The sequence below is a fragment of the Eleutherodactylus coqui genome, chromosome 3, assembly GCF_035609145.1.
Source record: "Eleutherodactylus coqui strain aEleCoq1 chromosome 3, aEleCoq1.hap1, whole genome shotgun sequence".
Classification (NCBI taxonomy): Eukaryota; Metazoa; Chordata; class Amphibia; order Anura; family Eleutherodactylidae; genus Eleutherodactylus; species Eleutherodactylus coqui.
In genome coordinates this window covers 120058665-120077378 of record NC_089839.1, presented here as the reverse complement: position 1 = coordinate 120077378, position 18714 = coordinate 120058665, and the positions used below count along the sequence as shown (strand labels likewise).

At 41.8% G+C, this 18714-nt stretch overlaps 1 protein-coding gene across 1 annotated transcript in view; it reads left to right on the top strand.

Annotated features, from left to right (window-relative positions):
* NUP133 (nucleoporin 133) overlaps positions 1–18714 on the top strand; it is a 57039-nt gene that overhangs the window by 24759 nt on the left and 13566 nt on the right. The window contains exons 8-9 of the mRNA XM_066596024.1: positions 2382–2517; positions 15877–15995. Of these exons, the coding sequence (XP_066452121.1) occupies positions 2382–2517; positions 15877–15995 (255 nt within the window). The remainder of the gene's footprint in view (positions 1–2381; positions 2518–15876; positions 15996–18714) is intronic.

Below are 18714 nucleotides of genomic sequence, written 5' to 3'. Positions count from 1 at the left end.
CTGTTTCTAGCAGAAAAACTGTGGCTATGAGGTGGATGGCGATGAGATCACCATCCGGTTTAGATTGGATAAGATTAGTTGACACAGATCACTTTTTTGTAGGGAATTATCAACATTGAGGATGTCCTGACAAATTTTAAAAAGTCTGGGGCCTATAGATAAACTCGCACTTCATACTTTAGATTAAATAAACATGGCAAAAGAAGAAGAGGGAAATAAACACACAGCAAGCCAAGCATTTTGGAAAGGAGTTTTTTTATTTTTTTCTATTTGATTTAATAGTTTATTGTTAAGATGATATTGAATTGATGAAAATTTGATACAAGATAACGAACGAAATATGAAAAACGTATACATGCAATAATGTATGGTATATTTGATTTGTGATCTGCTAATAAAACAAAGTTAAAGGAAAATTTTAAAAAAAGGTATTCAGGCCCTTTGGAATGACACTTGAAATTTAACTCTGGGGGCCTCCTATTTCTTTTGATCATCTTTGAGATGTTTCTACACCTTGATTGAGTCACCTGTGGTAAATTCAGTTGATTGGGCATTTTAAAAGACACGCCCTTTCTATATATATGTCTATATGTAGGTTTCTCAGCTCACAATGCATATCTGAGTCAAAACCAAGCCATGAGGAGGAAGGAATTGCCTGTAGAGCTCAGACAGGATTGTGTGGAGGCACAGATCTGGAGAAGGCTACAAAAACATTTCTGTTGCACTGAAAGTTCCTAAGAGCCCAGCGGCCTCCATAATTCTTACATGAAAGAATTTTGGAACATCCAGGACTCTTCCTAGGGCTTGTCGACCCAACTAAGTAATCATGGGGGAAGGGGCTTGGTAAGAGAGAGACGAAGCACTAAATTGTCACTCTGACGGAGCTCCAAAGATTCTGTGTGCAACAAGATTGTCTGGTCTAATAAAACAAAGGTGGAACTTTTTGACCTTAATTCTAAACATCCTCTTTAGAGGAAACCAGGTGCTGCTCATCTCTTGCCCAATATCATCCCTACAGTGAAGTATGGTGGTGGCAGCACCATGTTGTGAGGGTGTTTTTCAGCGGCTGGGACAAAGACACTGGTCAGGGTTCACAGAAAGCTGGTTGGAACAAAGTACAAAGATATATTCTTAATGAAAACCTGATCCAGAGCGCAAGGAACCTCAGATTGGGCAGAAGGTTCACCTTCCAACAAGATAATGACCCTAAGCACACAGCCAAGACAATACAGCAGGGGCTTAGCGACAACTCTGTGAATGTCCTCGAGTAGCTCAGCCAGAGCTTTGACTTAAACCCAATCAAACATTTCTGGAGAGACATGAAAATGGCTGTCGCCAGACTGCTCCCATCCAACCTGACAGAGCTTGAGAGGATCTGCAATGAAGACTATTCAAGAAGACTGGATGCTGTAATCACTGCGAAAGGTGCTTCAACTTACTATTGAGTACAGGGTGTGAATACTCATGTCAATGTAAAATGTTTGTCATTTTTTTTGTACATGAAAAACCTTTTGAACAGTATTTTCACTGTTATTATGGGGTATTAAGTGCAAAATGAAAAACTTTCATATTTTTATTAATATACACAAGGCGGCAAAATGTGTTAAAAAAAAAATCTGAAAACTTCGCAAATGGAAGGCTTTCTTAAAAAATAGTTATACATTAGTAAACCAGGAGTTAAAAGTATTGAATGGAAATCCTCTGTAATGAATTGGTGCTCATCTTCATCCTGTTTGTGGATTTAAATAAATATAAAATAAAAGATTCTGCATTGTGGTAATGTGCAAGTATGTTTATTATAGTTTACTTGCACGTTTTGTCATGTGTTGCATTTCAGTAGGTCAGTAGGACTACAACACCAATGAAACATGTGGCTGTATTTCTCTTTTATTACTAGTCTAGGGCTAATTTCACATGGGTGAGTTTCACGCCCTGATATTGTGCTCCGGAATGTGCGATGTCCCCGCGGATGAGAGGCGTTTTTGTGTCAAACGCTTTGCAATGCTTTATGGAAGTAGCGATCTTCCGGCATGACTTTCAGCCGCACCAGAGGATCGGCAAGTGTTTCCCATTGTTTTCAGTGGGAAACCTCGCGTTGCACGCCGTGTGATGTTTTTGACGCCCAGACATAGGACATGCCGTGTTTTTTCCTGCACCGCGATGTGATGTGAAAGAAAAATCGCTCATGTATATGACTGCATTCAAAAGAATGGGATTCCTATTTGTGTGTTTTGCAACATAGAAATCTCACACAATTTTCTTGGCCAGTGTGAAAGTAGCCTAAGGATTTACAAAGAATTATTTGTTTTTATTTTGGTGATGTGATGCAAGCCATGATGTATTTCCATTTCAGTTTTTTCGTGTCTTTTTGATTACTGTAGGCACACAGAACACTGGAAACGCTGGCAAATATGGAAAGCCGGTATTTTTGCAAAAAGCGAACACTGTTGGGCTTGAGTAAATTGGCTGCTTTAGCATCTGACTTTCAAAAAGATATATTAAAGGAGAAGATTGAAGGTATGCCATTTTTTATTTTAATTTTCTTTTCATTTAAATGTTTTTGATGGATGGCTCATTTTTAAATCTAATCTTGTCCAAATAGGCACAAACAGTTCTAGCAGAAAATAAGGAAATTTAAATGAAACAGTGCAGTCAAAATACTGTATTGTAAGACTGTTTACATGGGAAAGTAAAACGCTGTCTCTTCTAAGACTTATTTAATGGTATATAACTTTTTTAATCTATTATCACTTTAGATTTTTTCTTAGAACTGCTAGGCTGATTAAAAGGACTATGTCATTAAAAAATCAATTGTATAAATCAGGTTCTTTGTTAAAGCATTTCTTTCAGATGAATACTCAGATTAAGCTGCCATAAGTGTGTTTGATTATACATGAAGAATAGCATTATTTCTGGCCATTATATGGCTGGTATTGTGCATTTTTCGACAGTTTTCCAATGCAATGATATATATTTGTTTATGTAATTGCATTACTGTATGCTCATTAGGATTCATTGCGTACTACATTTAGGCTGAGTTCACATAGGGCGGATTTAGCGCGGAATTTCGCTGCAGCAATTCCGCCTGCGGCCGCTAATCCCGTTATTAGCCAGCAATGCGGATTACCGTGACACAGCATGTCAATTCTTGTTTTGTTTTGTTGCGGAGAGCCGTCCGCAACGGAAATCATGCAGCAAAGCTACTCCGAAACCTGCAGCTAAGTGCTGCGGGTTTTGAAGCTGCATTTATCTCGTATCTAGCAAGATTTCCGCGATGAAACAGTCCCGTGGGAACCCAGCATTAATCTCTTTTCACTATTATGATTAGTCAAGGGAGATGAAACATAGCACCCAAGGTCGCGCTCTATGCTCCTTGCCGTAGCTCCACCCTAGGCCTCATCCCCCAGCCAGTAATCCACACACACACACTGCAAAATCGTGGACACATGCACACTGTGTGCCAAAACGGCTTTTGACAGCACTTGGTACATAGCTACAACATTGTCATTGGTCCCTGGTGATTAATGTCATTTCTTTAGTAAATGTAGCACAGAATTAGTGCTGTTTCTTTCTCTCCCGTCATGGAGTGCTTTGGTGAGAGGAGAGCGAAAGAGCTGCTGATCCTGTGCTGCAGAGGAAGATCTGTACCCCTGATAACCCACAAAGTGAAGCTCACCACCTTTCTTTTTTTTTTCTTGCTTTTTTTGTTGTAATGGTGTTTAGGCTGTGTCACATTATGTGTTTTTCTTAACTGTCAATGTTCTTTTGGTCATAAAGCTGTTTAGGCAATGTTAAGTTAGAATGTGTCGTTCATCACAATTTTATAGTAGCTTGGCATGCAGGTGATTTACTGCATCAGAATCAGACTCGGATAGTGGGGATGACCCCACTTTTCTGGCATTATCCTCATCATCATCAAGTGAGTCTGAACTCCCTATACCCCGGAGAAGGCGTCCAAGGTCTGCCACTACTGTGGACCCCAATGCATCTGATGTTTACTGGATTACCCTAGAAAATTTCACACCCCAGATCCCTGACTTTATTGGGAACTCAGGGATACAATTTAATACAGAAGGGCTCAGAGGAGGGGGCTTTTTTAAGCTCTTTTTTTCTTTTCTTCAGATGACTTTATTGCCCATGATAGTTGTTACCCAAGCTAATTTATATGCCCAAAATTTTGAAACTATCTTAAAATTCCTGCATTATAATGATAATACGCAGTACTTCCCCCCCCACACACACACACACACACACACACACACTTCCCAGCAGTCACCCTAATTATGATCACTTATATAAAATCAGGCCAGTAATAGAGCATTTTAATTCAAAGTTTACGCAGGCATACACCCCTGAGGAAAAAATATTTCTGTAGATGAGTCTCTGGTACAAGCTGTACGAGAGCACATCAGGGTACACCCCGCATTTATAAAGGGAAGGACACTAAAATAGAGCCCCCAGAATACAAGAGGGGATGTCCTTATATTGAGCACAATACACAGCCATAGCAGTACCCCCTGCCCAGTACAAGGTACCAGTACAGAGACCCCCAAGCCAGACTGCGTCCTTGATTACAATAGGTACATGGGAGGGGTTGACCTGTCGAATCAAGTACTCGGGCCGTACAATGCCATGTGGAAAACAAGGGTGTGGTATAAAAAACTGGCTGTGCACATAGTACAGCTGGCTCTATATAATGCCTACGTGCTATATCGATGTGCCGGCCAGAGGGGCACCTTCCTTGAATTTTAGGAGGAAGTAATGCCCTAATATTTGGGGAACTGGAAGTGGGGGAGGCCAGTAGTTCTGGAAGCGAGGCTGCACATATTGTACCAGGTCAAAACTTTCCTAGTGAAATTCCCTACACTGGGAAGAAGGTAAGGAAACGAGGTGCTACAAACGAGGGATAAAGAAGTACCACATATCATTGTGAAATGTGCCCTACACAACCCGGCTTGTGCATAAAAGATTGTTTCAAGATCTAACATACGTCCCTTGAATTTTAATTTTATTACTACTTTGAACCGTTGTTATATGTCTTACCCTGATGTACTCTGCATAACTTGTACATAAAGCCATATATAGCGCTCCTTTCCTTTCTGAGCCCTGCAATGTGCCCAAAAAAACTGTTTACGTCCATATATGGTGCATTTCTGTGCTCGGGAGCAATTGGGCAACACATAATGGTGTACTTTTTCTCATTTTGCCCCTGTTAAAAAATATAAAATCTGGGGCTAATCTTAAATATCACTGGGAAAATTGGATTTTTTCATTTTCAACTCAAATTGTTAAAAAAAAATTCTCATATACCTGTGGGTTCAAAATGTTCCCTGAGGGGTCTAGTTTTCAAAATGGGGTCAATTTTGGGGGGTTTCAAATGTACTGGTACCTCAGGGTCACTGTAAACACTACATAGGGTCTAAAAATTATTCCAGCAAAATCTGTATTCAAAAAGTCTAATAGCACTCCTTCCCTTCTGAGCCCTGCCGTGTACCCAAACAGCAGATTCAGTCCACATATGGGCATTTCTAAAAACTGCAGAATCCGGGTAATACATTCTGAGTTTTGTTTCTCTGCTAACTCCTGCTGTGTTACAGAAAAAAATGGTTTTAAATTGAAAATTTAAATTGAAAAGGAACAAATGGAACTGTTCTTATTTCTGATGCATTTTTCTTTAATTCCTGTAAAATATCTGAAGGGTTAATAAACTTCCTAAATGCCATTTTGAATGCTTTTAAGGTTGCAGTTTTTTTAAATAGGGTGATTCAGGCGGGTTTTCTAATATACAGGCTCTTAAAGTTCAGCTTTTAAAATTTGCTAGTGGACTTCCGCCCAAGACACAGAGGGAGCAGGACGTGTCCTACAGAGCTCCTGCCAACACAGCCTCCCAGAACTATCGGGACCCTCTGGTGCCTCACAAAAGCAGCTGTGGGGGACGAACATCTCCCCCGCTTGCTTGGCAGAAGCCCCCCACACCTTAGACGCCCGGGAAGCCCCCGGGGAACCCCACAACGCGACCCGCGGAACCGCCAAACCTGGACACAGGCAGGGGGAGGAGGAGGACGTGGAGCCCACAGCACACCGGGACCTTCTCATCGGAGACCACCGGTAAGACCTGCCGGACCTCCGCCCGAGACGCGCCGGGGATGCCCGAAGTGCTGCGGCCTAGGAGACGCCCGAAACCGCGGCCTAGATTTCCGGCCGCGATAACCCCCGGTCGGAGAGGACCCCGAGAGACTGCAGAAGGGGCCCAGAAGACCCGCTGGGAGCCACAAACCTGCCGGGAGATGGCCGGAAAGCGGAGGCCAAACAGCGGCGGGAACCGCGATCCAGCCCCCCCGGCCGCAACAGCCTCCATGTAGCGCAGCACGAGGGGAGAGACCCCCGCAAGACATCCAGACGTCGCTCCCCCCCGCGGAACAGCCGGAACACCGCGGCCTAGCAGCGCCAGAAGCCGCGGCCTAGATTCCTGGCCGCGACACCCGCGGCAAGCCCCGTCCACCATAACTGCCGCCGGAGCGACTCTTTGGAGACTGGCTCCTCCGTCAGAAGCACACCGCTGCTCAGCGGCACCCGAAACACCGGCCCCGGTGGAGAAGAGGCTGTTAGCAGGCCGCGACCCAATAAAGCCTAAAAACTGCGGCCTGAAGCCCTGGCGGCTGCGCTAGTGAGACCCGCAGTGTGATCCTGTGAGTTAGGGGAAGGTCACAGAAATCCCCCCCCAGAGGACTGGGAAGCCCCCACCCACACTTCACCCCAGAAAGAGGCCACAGGGAAAGCAGCAGGGGAAAAGAAACAGACACTCCACACAAAAGCCCCCATCATCATACAAAGGAACAGTAAACAAACCCCACCCAGCCACAGCCTTGGGCAGGGCCCCAACAAAACAACAAAAAAAATATAAACAAAGCCTGGGGGGGAGGGGAAGGGGGGAAAGAAAGTAAAGAGGAACACAGAAGGATAACACAGCGAAAAACAAAGTACCCTAAGGAAGAGAAAGGGAAGAAAAGGGGAAGGAAACGAATTGGAGGAGAAAACACCCACAAAACATAAACCCCCCCAACCCCTCGGAATAGAGTGGAGGGAAAAAACCTAACAAGGAGATTGGAGGACCCCGTCGACACGGCACGACCACCATTCAGTTGCACCCACGGCTCGCTGGGACCGGGGGACGCGACAACGAAAAAAAAGGCAAACATAACGGTAAATATAACCAAAACACACACATCAACATGCCTATAGACTCAGAGACAATAGAATACCAAACACCCAAAACACTACAAATTCTATCTTGGAACGTAGATGGACTTAACACACCTATTTAACGGAAAAAAGTAATAACACACTTGAAATGACAGAAGCCAGACATTGTGTTTCTGCAGGAAACACACTGGAAAAAAGAGGGGAGGGGTGAGCTGAGAGCATGGATAGATGCATGCTACACAGCCTCACATACATCAGCATCCCGAGGAGTAGCCATCCTAATCAGGAAAAACCCCATACACGACGAAGCAAACTATAGCAGACCCACAAGGGAGATACCTGGTGCTGAGGGTCAGCATAGACTCACAAATATACTGCTTGGTGAATATATACGCCCCCAACACAGACCAACCAAAATTCTATGCTACATTAACAGAACAACTACAACTTTATCTAAACGACCACATAATCCTGGGGGGAGACTTTAATGGCATACAAGAAGACTCACTAGACAGAACAGGACCTTCCACTCAACCAACCTCAACCACGCATGCGCTAATTACATTAATAGATTAACTACGCGTGTGCGACCCGTGGCGACTCTCAAACCCAACTAGCAGAGAATATACATGCTGCTCCAACGCCCATCACTCGTTCTTTCGAATAGACTTCTTTTTAATATCAAATAAAATATTTGATTGCCACCAACAATCTATAATTCATCCGATATCCCTAAGCGATCACGCACCGATTGCAACAACACTACAAATGATCCCTTCTCGGAAGCTGTCACTGTTATGGCGTTTCCCCTCATATCTACGGGAATCGGAAGACTTCGGAGAGTACATAAAACTTCACTGGAACAATTACGCAGATGACAACAGAGAACACATAGACAACATAACACTTTTCTGGCAAGCCTCAAAGGCAGTGATGAGAGGCCACATCATAAGCTACGTATCCCACAAAAGGAAAAAATTTCAAACAGAATTTGAGGCCTTACATAACTCCCTTTTGGCAGCACAAAAAACACACAGACTCTCAAAACGACAACTCATATCAAATATTTCTCACAGCAAAACACCTGCTGAACGAATTCGTACACACACATGCACACTGGCAAACACAATTAACAAAAAACAAATTTTATAGGTGGGGCAATAAGACGGGGCGACTGTTAGCAAATCTAGCTAAACAAAGACAGCCACACAAACCAATACTAACCTAAGACACACTAATGACAATACCCTCACGACAAAACAGGAAGAGATAACCCAAATATTATACGAATACTTTGAAAATCTATACCGGGCAGAGCCAGCTAATATACAAGACATTCACAATTTCTTAGAAACAATGAGTCTGCCGAGACTTACAGAGGAACAAAAAACATTACTGAACGCCGACATACGAGAGGAGGAGGTCCGGGGAGTAATCGCGACAGCAGCGGGGGGGAAAACGCCGGGACCGGACGGTTTCTCGACGGAATATTACAAAATCCTAACAACGGACATAGTACCAGTGCTGACCCAATTATACAAAGCAATATACACGGGAGATACCCAAATGGAGGACTTTGGCACTTCCAGAACAATTTTACTCCCCAAACAAAATAAAGACCCGACAGATTCGCGATCATACAGACCGATCGCACTACTAAATTGCGACTATAAATTTTTATCCAAAATACTAGCCGACAGACTTCAAACCATTTTACCGTCCATACTAGACACATCGCAAAAAGGCTTAACGCAAGGACGTAGTGCCCTAAAAAACATCAGAGCCGCCATAGCGGCGACTGTTGCAGCACAAAACCCTGAGAATCCCATAACAATGCTTCTAAGTTTAGACGCTGAGGAAGCATTTGACATTATGGCCTGGCCACTCCTAAACATACTACTGAAAAAAAGAGGGTTTGGACAGACCTCTACAAACTATATTAACACAACACAAACAAACGCCACCACCATCCTCACAGTCAATGTCCTCAACACCTCCCACATTGACTTATTTAGAGGAGCACGACAGGGCTGCCCTTTATCGCCATTACTCTTTAACATATCAATCGATCCGCTACTTAGATTCCTAATGCACACAATGCTCTTCACAGGGGCGTGCTATGGAGAAACAAAGATAAAGGCAGAAGCATTTGCCAATGACCTCTTACTCATAGTTAACAAACCCAGGGAAACACTAACACCCCTACTACTGGAAATAGAGAAAATAGGCAAATTCTCAGGCTACACCCTGAATTTGGATAAAACAGAAGCATTGCTACTTAGAGGGCCAGCTAAACCCACATGGGCAAACCAATACCCATTCAAATGGGAAAAACATTCCATACAATACCTGGGAATTCAAATCACAAAAAACCCTTCCGCACTTTACAATACAAACATTGAACCATACATCAAAAAACTAGAAACGACCCTAAATGTATGGAAGAACTTCACTGTCTCCTTTTTGGGGAGAATCAACCTCTTAAAAATGGTAGAATTCCCACGATTACTATATATCCTGCACTCACTCCCCATATTCTTAAAATTGAAAGACATAAAGAAGATCAATTACCTATATAGAAACTTCATGGGGGCGGGGGGGGGACACAACCACGCATTGCTCTTAAAACCTTACACAAACACAAAGACAACGGCGGCGCTAATCTACCAAATATACGGGACTATAACCTAGCAGCACAAGCGCGAATTATCCATGACTGGATTTACTCCAAGGCACACTTCACAAATGCACCACTCGAACAAATAATGGCTAACCCAACACAACTACAAAACATACTTCACCAACCATACTCAGAATTGCCAAGAAAAATCAAACACAACCCCTTGATACTAGCAGCATGGATAGCATGGAACAAACTACGCAGAGACAGTCAAACGTCACCACACACATCCCCACACTTGTCCTTTATAAACAACCCTAAATTCCAGGACGGAAACCCTCACAACATTTTTTTTGAATGGAAGACACATGGGTTGGATTCAATAGACAAATTACTGTACTGCACAAAAGGGAAAGAAGAATTCTAACCCACGCAGAAATAAAACAAAAATACCCCGAGCTCCCTATTCCACTATTCTCATACCTACAGGCCAGACATTATATTACAGGACTCATACCACAGCTCCAAGAACATGACTGGACACAGACAGGAGACACTTGGATCTCCAAGAAAGCGGGAACACGGGGAATGATATCTAAACTATACAGAGCAATAAGGAACATGAGGGAGGAAGAGGACACTTACCCAGGGGTCGAGAAATGGTCTCTGGACAACCCAGACCTCACATCCACACTAATTAAGGAATCTCTAGTGTCAGCTCATAAATATCTGCCATCGGCCAGGTTTCTGGAGATGAGGCTACAGATAGTCCACAGATCATACCTCACCCCAATCAAGGGATTTTACATGGGAATCTATGATACCCCAAACTGCTTCAAATGCCAGGTACCAAACACTAACCTATACCACAGCTTGTGGACATGTCCTCTCATAAAAAATTTCTGGTCCCAAATACGCGAATACACTATAACACACCTGACAAACTTCTGCCCACAGAACCAGCCTGGGCAATATTTGGGTACCTAGACCCCAAGACATACCACTGTGCCAGAGGAGTAAGAAAGTTACTACACTTTATAGCAGCAGCAGGATTAAAAGCCATCCTACAGACTTGGGTGCAACCAACAGGATCCCCATTTAGATTGTTCCTGGAAAAACTTGTATTCTTATTTCAAATGGACTGGGCGGAAACATCATTATTCAAGGAGAAAATTGTACAAGCTTTCTTCGAAACATGGGGAAGTTTCATCCAACTAATGCCACAGAGTAAAAGAAAAACTAAAAAATTGCTTTCACCACACCTATTGGTTCCAGGAGCGAGCCGCAGTGGGGGATATACCAATATAGGGTAAATCACTGGTCGTGCCGTGGTCGTGCGGGGCCTCCACACTTTTTGAAGATCTCCAGCAGGAAGTTCAACAGACTAAATATGTAAATATCAAAATGGGTCAAGAATTTGGTTTAATACAGATGTTCCCCCCCCCCCCCCTCCCCCGTGTGGGGGGGATTTCCCCCCCCCTTTTTTCCCCTCCCTAACCCTCCCAGTTATATAAAAATGTTATGCAAAAGTGAATCAGGATGACTTACATACTCATGATGTTAAAGCAGCAAATAACACTGCAATGTCAAGGTTTGTCCTGATTTAATCAATAAAAATAGTTTAAAAAAAAAATTTGCTAGTAAACTTGAAAAACTACTGCTAAATTTATATACTGTATATACTCGAGTATTAGCTGACACAAGTATAAGCCGAGACAATAAGTTTCACCACAAAAAACTAGGAAAACTTATTAACTCGAGTATAAGCTTAGCTATACTCGAGTATATACTAGTTAAAAAAAAAAACCTCCATACTCGCCTCCCAGCCGGCATCTGTGTCTGTGCGACAAGCTGCTTGGATTCTCCCCGCTGTCCTCTCTGCTTGGCTCTCAGTGCTGTGTAAGTAAGCGCTGTTATTGGATTTAGCGCCAGCAAATCCAATCACAGCTCTTACTTACACAGCGCTAACGGCAGGGGATGACAGAGCTGAGCAAAGGGGACGGCGGGGGATGACAACGGAGAGAAGTCAAGCAGCCTGCCGCACCGCCGCTAGGGAAAGAGACGCTGGCTGGGAGGTGAGTAAGGAGGGGGTTTTTTTGGTGTGTTTTTTTTTTTTTTTTTTTTCTTTTAAGCCTTCCCTGACTCGAATGTAAGCTGAGGGGGGGGGGGGGGGGGCTTATCAGTACAAAAAATGTTCTGAAAAACTAGGCTTATACTCGCGTACATACAGTATTTTGTGGAGGCCTAAAAAATAAAAATATTTTAAAAATTGCAACATAAAGTAGGCCTATGGTAAATGTTAATTAACTATTTTGTGGCTTTTGACTATCTGTCTTCCAAAAATAAAAACTCAGTTTAAAAAATGCTAATTTTTCCAGATTTCAGTAAATTTGGATTTTTTTTCTTAATAAAAACAAAATTTATTAGTGCAATTTTTCCATTAACATAAAGAACAATATGTCACGAATAAATCAATCTCAGAATCGCATCAATAAGTAAAAGCATTCAAAAGTTATTACCATTTAAAGTGACAGATGTTAGATTTGAAAAATAAGGCTTGGTCCTTTAAGGTCAAAATAGGTCATGTCCTTAGGGGGTTAAAGATCGATTTACAGTATAACTGTAATAGATCGGAAACATGCAAGAGAAATACTGTCAGGGATTTGGGAGTTTGCAGATATAGTACTTTGCAAATCTGATTGACCCATTCCCGAAAGCCAGACATTTTCAAAAGATAAGCAGAAGGGAACCCTCCTGCTCACCACAACACCAGCACAATGAGGAGCATGAAGGATACATAACATGTAGCCTAGAGGGAACGTAATACCAGCTGAACAAAAATGTATAACCTGCCTCTTGATATTTGATAGCTATGGAGGATCTGCACATAAACTCAAAGATAGTCTAGCTGGGCCTGAGTAAATTAGATGTCTAGCTCGTTCTCCCATTTAAGCAAATATGACGACTTAAAGTTTTAGGGTGGGTAAATCAAAAGTGCATAAAAATCCAATAAATTACGGTCATGTTTCAAAAGGTGTAATTGGTCAACCAAACCGCCACAGGCAAGGGCAAGGAGCTTAGAAAGTGGGGGAGTTGAATATATCTGCTGAGGTCCAGCAGGACAGGGTAGCCCTAGTAAGTCAAGCTGAGAAAGACAGCAAATATACAATATATTCATTTTGTATATGGCGCAACGAGCAAACCACGTGTAGAGGCCCTTAGGCCACCTAATCAGGTCCCCCCTTAATGGTACTGGGGAGTAGTAGATAGTTCAGGATATAGAACTCCCCCAAGTCCATTGGGATTCAAATGCTCAGGTATTTAACCCCGTAAGGACATGGTTTATTTTGGGCTTAAGGACTCAATGATTTTTGGCGGATTTTCATCTCCATTTTTCAAAAGTCTTAACTTTTTTACTTTTCTGTCGACGCAGCCTTATAAGGGCTTGTTTTTTTGTGTGGCGAACTGTAGTTTTTATCGGTGCTATTTTTGGGTACACAGACTATATTATAAAACAGGAAGAGAAAACGCATCAATTCTGCCATAGATTTTTTTTTACAGCGTTAATCATGCAGCATAAATGACACAATCCATTTTTTCTGCGGACTGGTACGATTACAACGATACATTATTTTTTTTTTTTCCACTTTTCTGCAATAAAAACCCCTTTTTTTGGAAAGCTTTTTTTTTCTTCTTAATTGCTGCATTCAAAGTCCTGTAACTTTTTTATTTTTCTATGTACAGAGCTATGTGACGGCTTATTTTTTGCGAGACGGCTTTTTTGCGATCACAGGCTATGGCAATACAGGACTCTGGCTTCTGGTGTCCTGCTGCCATGGCAACCAGCCGGGCTCTCTGCGCGCTCCCTCTGTGAACCCTTCCCATGCCGCAATCTATATAGATCGCGGCAGGGAAGGGAGGCTATGACTGACAGCTGGCTCCCGCTGCGGGATAGCGCGAGATCATAAGTGATCTTGCGCTATCCCCAGGACGTAAGTTTACGCCCTGTTGCGGAAAGTACCCCGCTGCCAGGACGTAAACTTACGCCCTGGAGCGGGAAGGGGTTATAATAGCCTTAGAGGCAGGGTCGGCTCCAGGCTTATGTGGACTCTCGTGCGATCAAGTCTTGATGAGCCCCATGGTGTGTCAAACAGATGCAGCAGTAAAACTGCAAGTGTATTCCACTTTTTGTTTTGGGGTTTTTTCGTTTACCTTGTTTACTATAAGGTTAAAAGGACATGTTGAATTTATTATTTGGGTAATTGCACGTTAGCGTTTACCATATATGTGGATATCATTGAAATAATTCTTTGGTATACAAAAGCATTACTGGCAACCCATCATGTGCTAATAGACATTTTGGCCATTTGAAACTACAGCTCCAGTATGACCTGAGCATTGATAAGGAGTTGTAGTTTCACAAGCTAGACTGCTTACATGTGATCACAATACTGATGTGATGCCGTCAGACAGAATACACAATGACACTGAGTGACTCACAGGTGATGTCTTCTGGGATGTTCCTTTTCTTCTCAATCTGCTCCAGACCTTCATAATTTCTCCAGCAAATTCTTTCTTCTTTAGAGTAAGCGGCCCCGACACCTTTGTCTCCTCTGAAAATAATAAAGCCTTACACTGTGTTACTTGAAACCTATTTTAGAATATATTTTAATTTCCACATTCAACAAAGAGATTAGACAGTAGCAAGGAAAATGTGAGGGGTCCCTTCTTTCTATATGGATTATGGTAATGTGGGCATTGGACATATCTGAAGGGATGGGAGATCCGTCTGTGAAAGAGTTAAGAGCTCGGGCTAGGGGGTCAGTCAGAAGGTCAAAATATTTTCTTAGAGTAAGAGGCCGTGAAATCATCTGGACCAGGGGCCTTTGTTTGGTTGGTTGCATGAATTAAAAGGCAAAGGACACCTCCCGTGAGATAGGCTTGTGTAAGGACTTTGACAGGGCCACCAGAATAACTAAGATTTGAATCTCTTAGAGATCGATAAATGCAGGAGGGCAACTTGCTGTCTGAAAGCACTTTTGAGGGACAGGTCAGGTTGTATAGGTCCATATAATAGTTGTGGAATATCTGGTTCATTGGTCACAGATCCATTCTTCATAGAAATTAACTGAACAATTGTGATCTCTTGGGGACCTTGCCAGGGTCCTGCTACATTTATTTCCATACTTAAAGAAATGTCTCCCATTGATAAGTTAGTAGCACTTTAGTTCTAGAGTCCTGTACTTCTTTAAGATGTTTAAGTGTGGATCTGAGCTGAAATTGAAGTGAGCTAACGTGCACATTTATGAGCCCTTTCCAGGGCCACTATTTCTAAGCTAAAGCTAGCTATTTCTTGTGATCTTTTCCTTCTTAATTTGTGTCCCACGCTTTGCAAACGAACCACCGATGACACATTTATGTGCAGCCCAGACCACAAGAGAAGACGCATCTTTGGGAAAATTCTCAGCAAAATATTAACATATATCAACAATATATGACAATAATGTTTTGTAATAGTCTCATTAACATGGCAGTGCTAGGCTTTGGGCAATGTCATAGGGGAAGTCAGTGAAGCATAGAGCATTGCATGATCCACAAAAGTGATTGAGTATATTGTTGAGGGCAGGATTAATGGCACATCAGCCTGTCTAAGGGAAAAAAAGTCAATCCTTAAGCGTGGGTGGAAGAGTGGAAATTGTAGTCTCTATCATCAGGATGTTCGTGTCAGTTAACTGATGCGAGTGGAGCTTAACCTTCCTGTGATAGGAGTAAGCTAAATGTGGAGTTCCCTGGGAAACATTGGATAATGAGTTTTGAGCCACTTTTCACTGTTGAAACTTGCCCTACAACTCTTTAGGTGACAGATGTGACACTCCTCTCCAAGTGATGATAGCCCTTCAGAGTGACTTCCTTAAATAAAAATTCTTGGCCAGTTCAAAGCGTTTACAGGATAACAAATTCGACCTTATGGACACCAAGTATATGAAGTCATGTTACATTTTCATCACAAAATATTTGCAGTAGAATTGACAACACTCCTATCCTTTTTGTAGAAATTTCAAGCCAAGAACGTTTTCTTCTTTACCAAGAGACATTGCCTAAACAGCTTTTGGAGGAGAAAAGATGGGAATTGAATTTGATGCCTGTATTATCCCCACTAGAAGTACTTAAGGTAGGTGACTTTCTACACACTTCAGTTCTACATCCAAAAAGATTAGGTGCCACCAGTGTGTTTGGTTATTATTTAAGATTATCTTGAAAGGGATGGATAACTTAGTGTTGATTTACCATGCATGTACAGAAGTAGTACTACTTTTGGCACACAACAGTGTCTGCGTTTCTTATGAAAGGTAATCTGTCACCAGTGTGTGCTACCCTCAGACATGGCAACATAAATATGGTGACAGGCTCCAATTTCAGCACCAGGTCACTTGCTGTAATAGCATACGTTTGTTATTGGTTTTTTAAAAGAAGTTTTTTATTGAATTCTACAAATAAGGCAACGGAAATAATCAAAAAATAAGCATGCATAACAATCTGTTCATAACCGTTCCACATCAATGAATCCTGCAGCACTCCTCACAAATGCACATATAGTGCAGAGGTCAGTAGTATAAATGCCAAGCCACTCCTGGGACCACGGACCTCCAGTCCCCCAACGTAATCCAACAACTCCAATCAAGCGGCAGCATCAATAGTGTATCAAAAATACAAAAAGCTTTATTGCTCCATAATAAAATGGCAACGATTCGACTATGGAAAGTCTTTTTCAAGCCAAAATTTTGGCAGTGTTGTCTGAATTGTCTGCCACCAGTTTTTCCATATGTATTATTGTGTGTGTGCACGCAAAAAGGAATGCAACATGCTTTTCCTTGGCGCGCATATACACTGAGATAGTGTATGGGGATTTGCCGACGCGCAGCAGTACGCAAAGGATTGCGTGCTCCCTACACGGGATATATGCCTGCAGTGCACAGGAGAAACCGCCTGTGTGTGAGAGGCCTAACTGTCGTAATACTGTAGTATTGCATTAGACTGAGCAATCAATCAAAACTTCAAGTCCCCTTAGGGGCCTAAAAAAAGAAAAATTAATTGAACACCCACGTCCCACCATTTATTTATTTATTTATTTTAATATAGCAGATTCAGAAAAAAAACCTTTACCCATATGTAAACATATTTGATATTTCCACATCCATAAAGGTCCGATCTAGCAAAATAACACATTTATCCCACAGGGTTAACATAGTCAAGAAATTTAAAAAAATTAAAAAAAACACGATTCTGGCACAGTGTCTTTTTTTCTATTACTCGGTCTCTAAGAAAATAAAAAATTAATAAAAAGCTATCAGAAAGTCTTGTGTATACATTTCAAAATGTTACCAATAGAAATTGCAGATAATAAATTGGGCCTCACACAGTACCATCAAAAGATAAAATGGTGGTTAGAAAATGGCAAAAAAATATATGTATTCTTTTTAAAGAGATTTTAGATCTTAAAAATGGCACAGCAAAAAAAATTAATTTGGTATCATCGTGATCGTACTGAAGCACAGAATTAAATGATGTAATTTTTGGCGCTGTGTTCGCTATGAAAACAATAACAACCCCCTCCCAAAGATGTGAAAATGCATTCTTCCATTTCATTCCACTTAGAGATTATTTTAATATTTTTCGTAGACTGTGTGCTACATTAACCCCTTAGTGACCAAGCTTTTGTTTTTCTATTTTCAGCTTCCCCCCCCCCCCCCCCCTTTTAAAAACTCCTTTATTTATCCTTCAATCTAACTGTATGAGGGCTTGTTTTTGCGGGTTGAGTTGTATTTTTCAAAGGTACTATTTAATGTACCATATAATGTACTGAAAAACTTTAAAAGAATTCTAAGTGGAGAGAAATGGGAAAAAAAAGACATTCCACCATCTTTTGGTGTGTCTTGTTTCTACGGCACACAAACTGCTACAAAAATGACATAACTTTCTTCTATGGGTCAGTACGATTACTACAATACCAAACTTACATAGTTGGTTTTTTTTGTTTTTTTTTTGCTGTTGTACTTGTAGTGTTTTTTTTATATTTAATTTTTTAAAATAATTTTCTGTCCATCTTTTGCGCACTTATCTTTTTTAATTTTTCCGTTGACCTAGTTGTGTGAGGGCTTATTTTGTGCAGTATGTGCTGTAGTTTCCGTTGGGGCCATTTTTGAATACATACAATTTTTTGATCGCTTTTTATTACATTTTTTTTGGAGACAGGGTAACCAAAAGAGCGCATTTCTAGCGGTCCTAATTTTTTTTTCCGGATGACGTTCACCGTGCGGGGTAAATAATGTGTTATTTTGATAGATCGGACTTTTACAGACGCAGCGATACCAAATATGTTTTTTTTTAAATTAGATTTTATTGTAAATGTGGCAATATCTGTGACTTTTTAATTTTTTAGATTTTTTTTAACTTAATTTTTTTTTACATTTTCTTTTAGTCCTCCTACGTTACCACAACATGCGATGCTTTGATCGCTCCTGCAGTATTATGTACTGCCATAGCGTTACATCATACTGTGATCGGGCAGGCAGTCTTATCAGGCCACCCCACGGGGATGGCTTGACAGGCATACTGCTAAGACAGCCCTGGGGCCTTTCAGAAGGCCCCCGCTGCAATGCCACCCGCACGGCTCCCTGCGATTTCATCGCGGTGGGGTCTTACGGGACCCCTAAACACAGTTTGGGGGATTTAAATGCCGCTGTCAAAATTGACAGCGGCATTTTAAAGAATTAACAGCCCCGATCGGCCGCACGGCTTGTTGGGGTTGTTGCCCGCGGGTGTCAGCTGTAAGACAGTTTTGTCTGGGGATGTAAATACAATATTACAGTATTTTGTTAGGACGAGTACAG